We start from the raw sequence: 14,208 nt of genomic DNA, 5'->3' as shown, positions 1-14,208 counted from the left end.
TTCCTTTCAAAATACTTTTTCCATTGCACTTAAATTATTTAAATAATAATATTAATAATAATAAAAGACAGACGTAGTCATCGATTACATAATGGCAAATTCATGTTGCCTTTGATGGGCTAATGCTCATTAATCATTAATGTTAAGCAAGAAACTAACGTGATTTCTTGGGTCCATTCTTTACGAACAAGGAACTAAAACATATCTTCTTCTGGTTCCTGTCATTTAAGTTAAATTTATTGTCATGTTACAATTATAATTACATATTATATTACATTACATGTTAGTAAAATTAAAAGATAAATATACACAATTTAAATAAGTCCATAAACTCATTTTTAATTTTAATCATTCAAAATATGTTTTTTAATTATTTTCTAAAAGGAAATTCTGTAAGATGTAATAAAAATGACAGATAATTTGCCAAGTAACAAAATTTCAACCAATTTGCCGCCAAATTGGACAAATGGATAATGAACAAAGTTAATTATGCAAACTGGAATGATTGAGTATGGAAAGAACATCACCTAACAGCTCTCAAAACAAACTTCATCAGCAAAACTCCGAAACTAACTAATGCAACGACTATGATACCAAAAACAGGTGCGTATTCAACCTTGAGTTTCCAAATGGTGGGCGTGTCTCAGCTGTTCGAGTTCTACTGTGAGAGAATCCGCTTCTTACTTATTCAAAGAATTAATAGAATTGAAAACAAATTTTAGTAAATGAAATCCATGATCAACGAGCTCTGCCACGTTGCCAATGCAAGACTCTGAAAGTAATGAGTTCCCTCATATGCTACTCGAGTCCCTTCCAAAAATAAAACGTCTTGTCCAGTCTGAAACTACCAATGCTTTTGTGCGCCAGCTTACTTGCTTGCTGTTCAAAGGATTGACTGAATCTAAATAACTTGCAAATAATAATGTCCCCAAAATTGAGGCAAATATCAAAATGCTAGAGGAGCACAGTACCTTGCATAGACAGAATACCACAGCCATTGACTGCTATGACCAATTGAAACCCAATCTCCAGGAAGCTGGGCTGCTGTCTTCTCTCCTCCCAAAGGAGCGAATTGACCCAAATGCTTGTACCTTGGGTAGGAATGGACAACGTGCTAATCAGTAAAACATTGATAAATGGAAAACCTTGACATCTGAATCAATGTAAACATAATATTGCGCAAGCGCAAACGCAAACGGTGGGAGCTTGGGAGTTAGTTTGATCATCTTTTGTACCTAAAGGGTTTGAACCGATGGCGACCTTCTCCCCTGAACCTGAGAGGACCTTCAGGATTTTTTTCACAATCTTCCATTCGGTTAAAACACGTGGCCAGGTAAGTGCCTTGCTGAGATGCAACCTGTTGTGAATTTTCAGAAGTTTAATGACGTATCACTGAGAAGCATGCAACTCATAAATAGTGTTGTAAATACCACAACCAAATATAAGACATTAACCTGGGCTGTAGCAGGAAGAAATTTCATTTGAGAATCCACTTTGGAAAGTGCCGTTGTAAGTTCTTCGATATTCAATTCAATTGATTTCTTTTTATCATCCCCCTTGACTTCCTTCAATAAATCAGCAATGTTCCGCATCTGTTTATTCTTCAGATATAGCTCAACCTGAGGGTATCTTTCACTGATGTCTTTCATGGCCTCTTGAAATTCTTTAACCGTCAATGTTCCTGAATTGTCTTTGTCAGCCTTCTTAAAGATCGCTGTAATATCATCCTGAAATGGCCATAATAAAATCATATTTAATAGACAGGTAGCACATGAATAACTGAATAACTGCTGATTAAGCAAAAAGTGCAATTTGTTTTGATTTCATAGAAAACACAATTTACAACAAAAAACAGAGCAAATGAAAATGCAAAAATAGAAGCCAGAAAAATTGCATTATTGATGCTCCAAATGTCAATGGATACGAATAAGAATTTCACTAGCAAAAACATAGACCCTAGGAAGCAACTTAATAAAGTGAGTTTGTATTAATTACCATGACTTTTCGTTGGTTTATCGTAGCACAATCACCGAGCGCATAGACATTGTTGCACCCTTCAACTCTCAACCATTCGTCAGTAGCTAGAGCACGCCTGCTAGCCTGTTCACAAGAGATAACGCTGAGCGAATGGCAAATGACTGCAAAATTTCTATACTGAATGATAGATTCAAACTACAAGAGAAACATGACTCGGAACTCTGAATTAGCACGGATACAATGTCCAATTCCTCAATAACACACCTGGCCGATTTGAGTCATAAAATCTTTAATAAACGGACGAGTGCCGATACCAGTTGACCAGACAGCCATTCCATACGGTATTGTCTTAATCTCCCCTCCACTTTTCAGTTCTTTGGTGGAAATTTCTTTCTCAGATACCTTAACAACCATGGATCCTGTCTTTACATCAATCCCATCTCTTCGAAACTTGTCTTCAGCAAAAACAGTGATTCTCTTGTCAAACCTATGAGAAGAGCAATGGAACATATCAAGTGTTAAAAACTAAATGTCAACATTCAGACATTAATACTCCTTCCACATAAGTATAATTGGTTATATGTGTAGACTTGTACACGTGTCTTGAGCTTTCAAAATTACTACGCCATTTACCATAATACCATGTGCACGTGGGACAGTAATAAAATGTGTATGGTCCAATTCCAACAACTAACACTTTCAATCCATTACTCCTCATTTGCTGAACCATGAAATAATGGTTTTGAGCAGCTAAATTGTTGAGAAAGCCTTCAACAAAACCAAGCCATCAAATATGCGCGGCTAATACTTTTGAATGCCTACTCACAAAAATAGCTACCTCTATGACTAGACAATGTATCAGAAGTTCTTAATAATAAGCAAAAATACAGTTAATATTACATCCTTACATGCCCAAGATATGATCTGCGGCCTCCAGAAGAGTAATTTTAACCAAATCTTTTATCCCAGGATACAAACGGACCAAATCCTCATTGACAAAATCATGAAGTGAGGCTGCAAACTCCACTCCAGTTGGTCCACCTCCAACAATAGCAAAATGCAGAATTCTCTTCTTCTCATCTTCACTTACATCCGGCAAATTTGCTCTCTCGAAGCAGTCAATAACTGTTCTTCTAATCTTTTGAGCATCTTCAACTTCCTGCACACTCATATAAATAAGATATTCAAATCCAAAAGCATATAGGAAAAAAAAACATGCAGTGTACCGTTTAGTCACCATGCATGATAACAACAATGGATTTGATTCCTTCCCTCTTTCATCTGACTATTTTTTATTAACTTATGAAGTTTTTCTTAAAATGCTGTATAGTACAAAATATGAGAGAATAGAAGTAATAAAAATAATGAAGTTACCTTCAAAAAATGGCAATTCTCCATAACTCCTGGAGTATTAAATGTGTTGACATTAGCGCCAACGCCGATTATTAAGTAGTCATAATCCACCACGAATTCTTCTTTCCCATTCAAATTATTGTTCAAACTTGATCGACAGTAAACTTTCTTATTTTCTGCGTCAATCTTGTAACATTCTGCTTCACTGAATTGTACATCCACCTTTTTCTGCTCAAAATAAAACAAAAAGAAACATAGTTGGTTGTGGCCCTGGTCTCAAGAATTTTCTATAAAGATAGTGAAAAACACGACAAAAACACGACATAAGGAAAATTGATTAACTGGAAATCAAAATACCAGAATCCGCATCTCCTAATAACAGTAACCGGTGAAAAACTAACATCCTCGTGGAGTTCATTATGAACTACACTCGTTAGAGTACACAACAGAAACCGGTTAGTCTCCGAAGAGAGGAACGGTATTCTCCGGAGTCCGGACAACAATGAAGGTAAACCATGTAATCAAGTTATGCAACTAGACACGAGTTTCATGACACTTGCAAACAGATTTTATAACAGAAAACTTAATACGTCACTCATAAAAATATATTTTTTATTAAAAATCATAATATTTGGACTGTTTGACCTTTGTACCTCTAACACATGAAGAAAAATTGAAAATCATTCACAATTGGCTTTACCGTCGCAATGAGTATTTATAGTAAATATCACTTTTTAAGAGTTTTAATATATTAAGACTCCAATCTAAATATTTTTAAATAAGTATTTATTAATTTTGTATATATGTCTTAATTTATTACAAATTATTATATTTTTTAATTAAATCTTTATTATTTAATTTTTTAATTGATTAAAATAATTGTTATTAGATATTGTTATTACTTATTTGTTTCCATCTATTAAAAAATATAAATATGAGGTTTTATTTGTGTTGAATAACAAAAATAAGTGTATCAATAATGATATCGGGACAATCATTTTCCCGAAAATTGTTTTATATCAATAAAATCAATTAAAAAAACAATTACAGGATTCAATAAAAAATATATAAAAGTTTTAAATATTTCATTCAATTTAAAATACTCACATCTATCACAAATTTTAAAATTAATTAATAATAATATCTTAAACAGAATATCATTAAATCATTTTATTCTTATTAATTTGACCGAAATTATATATTTTACATATCGTGGAAAATTTAGAAAAAAGATAAAAGTAAATAAATCATGGATAAAAACACAAACAACTGAAAAATGAAAGCTAGAAAAAAAAATGCACACTATTACTACTTTTTGTACCGCGTATAAGTAAAGCATATGAACATGCAGCTGGAAGAATGCAACTTTAATAATTTAGTTTCTAATCGGTTAAAATTTAGAAAAACTTATATAATAAATATTATTTTAAAAATAATTAAATAAATAAATAATTTGACACTTTTCCGGAAAAAAAAACGCTTTAAACTAAAATATTATTATATTTGATAAGTGTTTTTTAATAGTGGGTTTAAATAAAAGGGAGATGCATTAAACACATAGTTTCAAATTATTATTCTTTCAAAAAACTAAAACGAAACAGCAAAAAGATGGTATGGTCTTTTAAATCATCACCTTCTTAAAAATATTGCGAATGGGTTCAACAATGCTACGTGCTTCAACCGTGCCGCAAGTAACGCTAGGCAGCAAAGGAGTGAAAGCAAAGTAGTTACGCGGCGAAACTACTTGAACCTCGTATTTCGGATTATTCAGATTCTTCAAGAAACTTGTGGCCGCCCAACCAGTTCCCAGAACCACCACTTTTTTCTTCTCTGTAATTGTCTCCTCAGGTGCAACACTCTCACCATAAGCCAAGAGACCACCACCACTGCATCAACCATTCACATTAATGTTTATATATATATATATATATATATATATGCTCATCATAAATTATGGATCTACATATACTACGGTTTACATTCTACTCGCAAATTAATCCGAACGAATCCCGTAAAATTGATAGAGTAGAACAGAGTTGCATTAGAAGATTCAACTAGCAAAAGTGAACAGCTAATGTTTCTGACATTTCAATATCGAAAAATATGTTTCATATTTGCTGCAATACACGGATCTAGCCTTTTTTTTCTTAAAACAAAAGGAAAGTGTGAAATTCGCTGTAAAGAAATAATAATAGTATGAAAGTAGCACGTTCGCAACAGATACTAACTAAGGAACACAATTCTATTTTCAGTCCATAATGAAAAAAATAATAGCGAAAAACAAGATTAATAAAGAAGTTAAATAATATCATTGTATACCTTACGGCGGTGCAAATCAGCACAAGCTTAAGACGCGACTGGTTTTCACGGAAAGCGCCATAGAGACGCTGCAAGAAAGCAACTCTGGACATTTTTTTTTTTCCGTAACAAGAAATGTATGTCCAAAACTGCGGGGAAAGAAGAGAGAGAGGGGATGGAAGACGAGAGCCAAGAAAATGGGAATGCGCTTTTAGGGCTACGAAGATGGTGTCATGACGGTTCATACGTTTGTGCGGAGATTTGTCAGATTTGCCCTTTTCTTTTGACTTGGCGGCCAAGTTTGGACAGCGCCAATGCGAATCACGACTCTGTATTTATTTTATTTCTTTAATAATAAAAAAGAATTTGACGCGTCCGTACTAGTGGGAAAACTTGGTTTGGTGGAGCAGCGTGCCCTTCAGATCCGCCTGATTAAACTGGAGGCAGATTTGATAGAGAAAATAAAATAAAATTTTAGTACATAACATATTAATTATAATTATTTAATTATTTGTACTTAATATAATAATAATAATTAAAATATATAATTCTTAATGTATACTAAATTATGTTATATATATATATATATTATTGTTATTAAATTAGATGTTATTTGAACCGTGATATTGATAACTGAATTTACTTAAATTGAGGGGTAACAGGATTATTTCAGTGGAATTAGTTTGTCTACATGTTAGTGATGGAACGTGATTTGTTTTGGAATATTTCTATTTACGATATATTAGTTCAACGGAGAAAAAATTGTTTAAGTGAAAACGATAATGACATTATTTCTTTATCAAGACGATTTTAGTCACTCAAACAAAAATTACATTAAAATAATTCTCTATTTTTAAAAAAAAAAATGCGTTCAAACAAAAATAAAATTTCCATTATTGATCGCTAAATAAAGGTTTTGATCACTTAGTCACTTGATTCAATAAATAAATTTATATTATATACATGAACATAATTTAGATGAGAATGTTTTAAGAAGTTGTATATGAAGTAAAATGAGATCGATTAAAGTTGATGAAAATTTTATATATGTACACACTATAAATATAGAAATTATCTTACTACTCATACCTTATGTGTAAAGAAATCATATTCTCATTAGAAGTTGTCTCATAAAATCTAACTTGATAACTTTTATTATTAGGTTAATGGTTAGTTTTGAAAGTAATCAATTTTAACATATATTATGTTACGTTTGACAAAACACAAAGAATGATTTACCTAATTGTGTTGTCATGTTTAATTTAAACATTATTTCTCTTTTTATGTTAATGTTGTGAATATGATCATGTTTTAATATAAAAGTAGATATAGTTCAATAGATTACAGAGTTATATGAATTTTTCTAGGAACTTAAGTATATAAATTTATATATTATGTTATTATTTTCTATATATATTTATTTTGCAGCTTTGGTATTTAAATATTAAATATATATTATGTATAGTTTTAAGACGTTTTACACGTTAGGTTAGGAAGAGGGAAGATGGCGGCATATTCGCATCAAGGAAGTGACCTAAAATGTGGTTGAGAGGAGTGCAGTGTTTGACCTAAAATCTGTTAACCAAACGTTCCTTAATAAATGGAGGCGGCAAAAGCTAGAAAATTGGAGAATAGCTATTGACCAAAATTGTTATTTATTTCTAATTTCTAGAATAAAGGCTACCTTTTTTAATATCTGGCGGAGTACAAAATCTCGAAACTGACCAAACAAAAGCGCATATAATAGTTAATAAACCATAAGTTGTGGGTCACAAACGTTATCGAGTATAACATTTTCTCATGTAAATGTTACGGGTGACAATTAGGCATGTTCTCTTGAGTTGGTTCGAAATAAACACAGGGTGAATTAGGATAGTGAGCCAGCAAATTTGTAGTGGTTCGGTTTGCATAAATATGTAATCTGCAGGAAAAAAATTGCACTTATATATATTAATTATTTTTTTTATAAATTTTTGCATTAACGTTTTAAATTCTATTTTAAATTTTTGTATAATTAGAAAAGACAAGTATTATGTATGTTTTAATATGCTAGTTAAAATTTAAAGAATACATTGTGTATGTCATAGTATGAATATAAATATGATGAAAATGTTGAATTATCAATTTATCATTCAACTCCCCGAAATCTTTACTTAATGTTGTGAATTTCTTAAAGTTTTTCAATTTTTAAATATTAAAAATTTTATCTTCAAAATTAAAAAGAACGGATCAGCCCGCAAGCCCGCGTGCTAAGTGCGGGGCGAAGCGGACTAGTGATTGCAATCTACATAAATTATGCAGAACAGGCCAGTCCGCGATGTGCGAGCCTTATGCGGACCGGACCTAAACAAGTCAGGCCGATCCGCATTGTCATCCCTAGTCAATGCTCCAAAATAAATTTTAAGACTAACCTTTGTTTTCAACGTCCTTTTATACCTTTCGTGTTATTTATATAAATTATTTATTATATCTATTCCATAACAAAATATAGAGAAAATTTTCTCATTTCATATACAAATTTTGAATTCACATTTTACGTTTACTTTTACTTGATAACAAAAATAAATTGCCTATAAAATAAACGTATCTGCATATTTTAACAATACAATACACGTAAATCACTATTATTTTTTCAATAATATAATATATCAAAATTATCCGTTACTTTATGCATAACCATTACTATTAATTTTATTTATTTTTCAATACGGAGGCATATAGGACTTCTTTTTACTAATATAGCAATAAATCATACAATACTTAAAACAATACTCATTATTTTATTTTATTTTATTTTTCAGTACTTATAATTTTTGTTATAAATAATAATTTTCAAAAATTGCTATTAATTTTGGAAAATCTATCTAGGATAGAAGTTGAAGGTCTGTGTTTTTATAAGACTACTATGTACAATCCAAAAAATATATTTTGGAAAAATATGTTCAATTTGTTATCTAAAAGAATATAAATGTTTGTTCACCGAAAAGTTCAATTTGAACTAATAAATGTGACTTAAGTCTAATTCATTGACATATTTTTAACCTAAAATTTGAATAATTAAGTTTAAAGATTTCTTTTCTTATACATGTTTAATTTTATTACTTTTATCTTAAATAAAGATTAGACTAACACTTAAGTTATTATCAACACCACAGTGATGAGTGACGACTTCACAAGGAAAAGGTGGAAGATAAGGGAGAAACTGAAGGAGAAATGAGGAAGGAAAAGGGGTGTGAAAATAGGGAGAATCCTATACTGAATGGGGGCACAGGTAGAAAATAGGGGGTGCAAGTAGCAATAGCCTAATAATTAGACACCTTGCAAACCCAGGACTAAAAGACCTATAACTCAAAACATTGATATAATAGATTCGTAGATGTTAATAATTGTATATTACTTAACTTTCTTATTACTTGTTATTGTTATACTCACTCAAAATTAAATTTCTAACAACTTTTCAAATAAAAATATAATACACATTACATATTTAAAATTAGTGAATGATTTTTTTTTCTTAAAATCCGTTAAGTGAAATCAAAGTTGGCTATTAGTGAATTTATACATTAATTTTCATTTTAAAATGGTTAAATGGGCATTTCTTTTGTTGATTGAAATTTGACAGCATCTATTTCAGTTCAAATATTTTATAGTGATATTTACTTAATTCAAATATTTTATGAGGAATATTTACTTGATATGTTTGTTTCATCTCAATTGAATTTAAACATGTATTCTTTTTAATAATGACACGCTCAACACCGAATTTAGAGAATAATTAAACAATGACGACAATAATTGAACAAATTTAAACAATAAATATGAATTTTACAAAGAAACAATGACGAAAATAATTAAACTACATTTGTTCAACTCACTATTTGCCTTTGAGAGTCATAATCACAAACACAGGTATATTATTATGGTTTAGACTAACAAAAATAAATTCTCGTCACTAAAATCTTATATCCCACAAAATAAATTCAATCAAACTGTGCTATGTTATGTTAGTTCCAAACATTGTAATAAAATGTTTTATTACAACCAATACAAAATAAACAGGTAGAGTGCGTCCTTTTTTGTGACTGGGGTTTGGTTTTGATGGTGAACAACTTTGTGGTGAGTAAAAACAAAAAACTGGAAACAGAAACACAAATCTTAAGGAAGCAGACTAGCTGAAAGAAGAAAGTGATTAATGGGCTTAGTATGATCCTCACTGTCCCCAAACAAAGTGTAAAGATATTAATATCTTCAACAACAGGGAAATTGTACCAACATTTTCTTCAATGTTGTCTTTAAAGTTGTTCCCAATAACATTGCCAAACCTAGTCCCACTCTTCTTTTAAACTGCAACTTTTTTGTTGTGACTTGATTTTCAAGTTTAGAGAGGTTTAATTTGCATATATAGTTAGAAGATAGAATAAATGAAAAACAAAACGTATTAACTTTTTTACTTCATCAATTTTTAAGTTACTGTAAATTTAAGTATTTTTAATTGAGTGAGGTTGGATTCATGTCTTCTACTTAAGTGAAATCGCAAAGTCTTGTTATTAAATGTCATCCAAACTCACTTTTCTTCCTCAATCCCTTAACATTGTATTATAAGTTCTCGATATTATTCCTTTTCAATACTGTATTTTGATTTTGATTTTGATTTTGTTTACCTTCATACAATAAACTGAGTCGCTTAATATTAACACAAAATAACTAAGCAAATTAAGGAAGATAACAACCGTATCATTCAATGATAAAATTAAACAGTACATACTTAATCGAATAGTGTAAAAATTTTCTATATTTAATAACAATTTTTTTAGTAGAAATCAATTAAAAATACAAAAATTTATCAATGACTATAAACTTAATTAAATTGTTTTTTTATTTAATATTAAACATTTATTATTGTCTAGATAAATTAAAACTAAAAGAATTAAACATGTTCCGTACTTCTAATATTGTCAAAATACAGATGATACGATCAAGTGATGAATCATTATAATAGAAAAATAGTGAACAATAAATTTGATATATATGTTTTAAATAATTAAAATCGTAATATTCGTATAGTAAAATATAACACGATTAATAAAATTATATTACTTTTAGTTTGTATAAAACATATTTATATTTTTAAATATTTAAATACAATAAAATTTAGTTTATTTTTCGCCTAGTTGCATAAAATTTGTATAGCGGCCATTAAGTAAACTAATGTAACGGACAAAACATAAAGTATTGAAGAAAAACGTTTTTAAACTTTTTTCAAACAAATCTTAACATATGAAATCTCTATAAAAAACACTTACTATTCCTCTAAATATAGAAAATATTATTTTCAGTATTTACTTTTAGAAACGTTGACTTTTCACGTGTAAATGTTAAAATGTATTCTGATAGAAAAAAGAAGAAGCATATGATATAATCTGTGGCCACGTTTTATCATCCACTGTGTCCAAAAATGATTATACCATATTCTCGTCTGATAAAAGTGTGAACATTTATATATTACTACATTTAAAAAATTAAAACTCCAAGTTCGTGTGGGTTTTAATTTGTCAATAATATATATCGGGATCATCCTGGAAGAAATTGACACAATTTTATAAACATAATTTTTCGTAAAGCAAATGGTTTGAGAAATTGATTAAAAAGAAATAATAGAATAGGTAAGGACGTGCAGGTAAATTATTACATGTGCTATGTCGTGTGGTGTTGCTTTTGCTGTTAGAATTAATTGACGAATTAATTTTATTAGTGACTCATTTGAAATATTATGATGGACCTAATTGTGATTTAATAAAATATAAAGACTTATTGGTTATTATTATGGGAAGTGATAATAAAATAAAGATAAAGATAAAATAAAAAAACCAACTTGATGGACGTTGGTTTATAAAAGGAATTGGGGTTCTGTCTCTGGCCATAAGGTTCTTTTCACGTAACCCATCAAGTACGTGTGAGAAGAGAAAGAAAGGCAAAGAGATAGATTGGGAAACGGTGGTTGAAGAACACACAAGATTATAAATTGAAGAACGCATATTCACAGGATCTCTCATGGATCAAGGTTAGTGCTCTATTATGATTTATCGTATGAGAATTATAAATCTTAAAGATCCTTAATTAAGTTTTACATGTGGTATGAGGTATCAGAGCAAGATTGTAAGATTTATGGTTTTCCCTTATGATGTTTTTCCCTAATGCTATAAACCCTAATTTAATTTTATCCCAAATCACCATGAACTCTAATTATTACTCAAGGGTTTATAATTTAAATGCTTTATGAGTATTTTTAAATTATGTATGAATTTTGCTGCTGCCACAAACAAGCTGTGCCATTATTGTTATTGTGAAGTTTGAAAGTTGTTTAATTTGGAATGAAAATATAATGGACAGTTACGTGGTATTGAAAAAACTGATGAAAAAAAACTGTTGCATGAACGTGAATAATGTGTGAATGCATGAGCCTTCAAATTTGGAGTGAAAATTGTTACGTGAGTGAACGTGTGAAAATTGGAAGTTTTCCAATTTCATAATATGTGAACCGTGTAATTAGTGGTTTTGTTAAATTATGTTTATTTATTTATTAAGATTAAAGTGTAATATTTTTATTGGTTTATGTTACCAATAAAATAAATAATATTAATTATTTTATTTATATAAATAATTAATATTTTAATTTTAATTTGCAATAATATTTATGTTTGTTATTGTTAAATTAAAATTAATGAAGATGCTATATAAAGTTTATAGCAATTAAATGTATGTGTATTTATTTATTTGAAATTAAGTATGATAAATTTTGTTAGTCACCAAAGTGGCCAAAATTTTAATGTTTATATAATTTCAAATTATTAATGTTTTTTATTTTAATTACCCATAGTATGGATGCTAAATTATGAATTAAATTTATGGGTTAATTAAAATTCATTAATTATAAGACATTTAAGGATCGCCCAAAGGTTGATTAATTGTTCTCATAATTAATGAACATGATTGTAGATAATTTTGTATGCGTCACTAGTTTTATTTATATACCCAAAGGTAGTAGGTGATTCTAGTTGATGCATATTTTAATTATCAATAATGTTATAATGTGATTAATATCATTATGTTTATGTTTGTGTATTAGTGGATCTCCCAAAGGAGAACATTAGTATGCATAGAATGATTGTTTATATCCGAATCTGTTTTTACGTTTAGTTTTATGACTCAAAGCATTAATGTTAGGCATGTGTTAATTGCAGTCTCTGTTCTGGTATCTTTACACGCGCTTGCTTCGTCTGTTCCAGTCTTTAATGGGTTGAATTTCCCTGACTGGAGTGAGCAAGTCCAATTTCACTTAGGTGTGTTGGATCTTGATCTAGCTCTTCTAGTTGAAAAGTCGGCTGCTATCACGGATGCTAGTAGCAATGAAGAGAAAGCCCATTACAAAGCCTGGGTAAGATCAAACAGACTTAGCTTAATGTTTATGAGAATGAGCATAGCAAGTAATATAAAGTCAGCTCTTCCCAAAACTGATGACGCAAAAGAATTTATGAAATTTGTGGAAGAGCGCTCCCAAACTGCTGATAAGTCTCTCGCTGGGACACTGATGAGTACGTTGACCACTATGAAGTTTGACGGTTCGCGTACTATGCATGAGCATGTGATCGAGATGACAAATATCGCAGCAAGACTTAAGTCTTTAGGAATGACAGTGGATGAAGGTTTTCTCGTGCAGTTCATTTTGAACTCATTACCGTCTGAGTATGGTCCGTTCCAGATGAACTACAACACCATGAAAGACAAGTGGAATGTGCATGAATTGCACAGTATGCTAGTTCAGGAGGAGACCCGACTGAAGAACTTAGGAAGCCACTCTATTCAATATGTGAAGAATCAAGGAGTTGTTGGAAAGAAAGTTGCTAAGAAACATGGAAAGGGTAAAGGACCACTAAAGATTGACGAGTCCTCAACTAAAATCCAGAAGAAAAATGACAAATGTCATTTCTGCGGGAAGTCTGGACATTTCCAGAAGGACTGCATAAAGCGTAAGGCTTGGTTCGAAAAGAAAGGTGAGCATAATGCTTATGTATGTTTTGAATCAAACTTAACTGAAGTTCCCCATAATACGTGGTGGATTGATTCTGGATGTACGACTCATGTTTCTAATGTGATGCAGGGATTTCTTACAACCCGAACCATAAACCCAAATGAGAAGTTTATCTTCATGGGCAATAAAGAGAAAGTTCTAGTGGAAGCGGTCGGGACTTATCGTCTAATCCTCGACACTGGATATCACTTAGACCTTATGGATACTTTTTATGTACCTAGTATCACTAGGAATTTAATTTCTTTGTCTAAGCTTGATATTGCTGGATATTCTTTTAAGTTTGGGAATGATTGTTTCAGTTTGTTTAAGCGTACTTTTATGATTGGATCTGGTACACTTTATGATGGTTTATATAAATTGAATTTGGATAATTTATATGCTGAAACTCTTATGACTTTGCATCACAATGTTGGCACTAAACGTAGTTTAGTGGATGAACGATCTGCTTTCTTGTGGCATAAACGTTTGGGACATATTTCCAAAGAAAGAAT

The 14,208-nt window shown here is 30.4% G+C and overlaps 1 protein-coding gene across 1 annotated transcript; it reads right to left on the bottom strand.

Moving 5' to 3' along the window:
* Positions 1–398: 398 nt before the first annotated feature.
* Positions 399–5,908, bottom strand: LOC114187206 (external alternative NAD(P)H-ubiquinone oxidoreductase B2, mitochondrial-like). Its single transcript, XM_028075386.2, has 10 exons — positions 5,650–5,908; positions 4,964–5,216; positions 3,352–3,558; positions 2,886–3,136; positions 2,242–2,464; positions 1,996–2,100; positions 1,455–1,727; positions 1,236–1,357; positions 972–1,091; positions 399–879 (listed from the first exon to the last, which is right to left on the bottom strand). The coding sequence occupies exons 1-10, from the start codon at positions 5,871–5,873 to the stop codon at positions 792–794; spliced, it is 1,866 nt and encodes a 621-aa protein (XP_027931187.1). The 5' UTR covers positions 5,874–5,908; the 3' UTR covers positions 399–791.
* Between the last annotated feature and the right edge of the window lie 8,300 nt (positions 5,909–14,208).

This window comes from Vigna unguiculata, chromosome 6 (genome assembly GCF_037176805.1).
Source record: "Vigna unguiculata cultivar grain cowpea cultivar isolate G323 ecotype 2 chromosome 6, ASM3717680v1, whole genome shotgun sequence".
NCBI lineage: Eukaryota > Viridiplantae > Streptophyta > Magnoliopsida > Fabales > Fabaceae > Vigna > Vigna unguiculata.
Note: the sequence above shows the minus strand (reverse complement) of the source record. Positions and strands in the feature narration are given on the sequence as shown.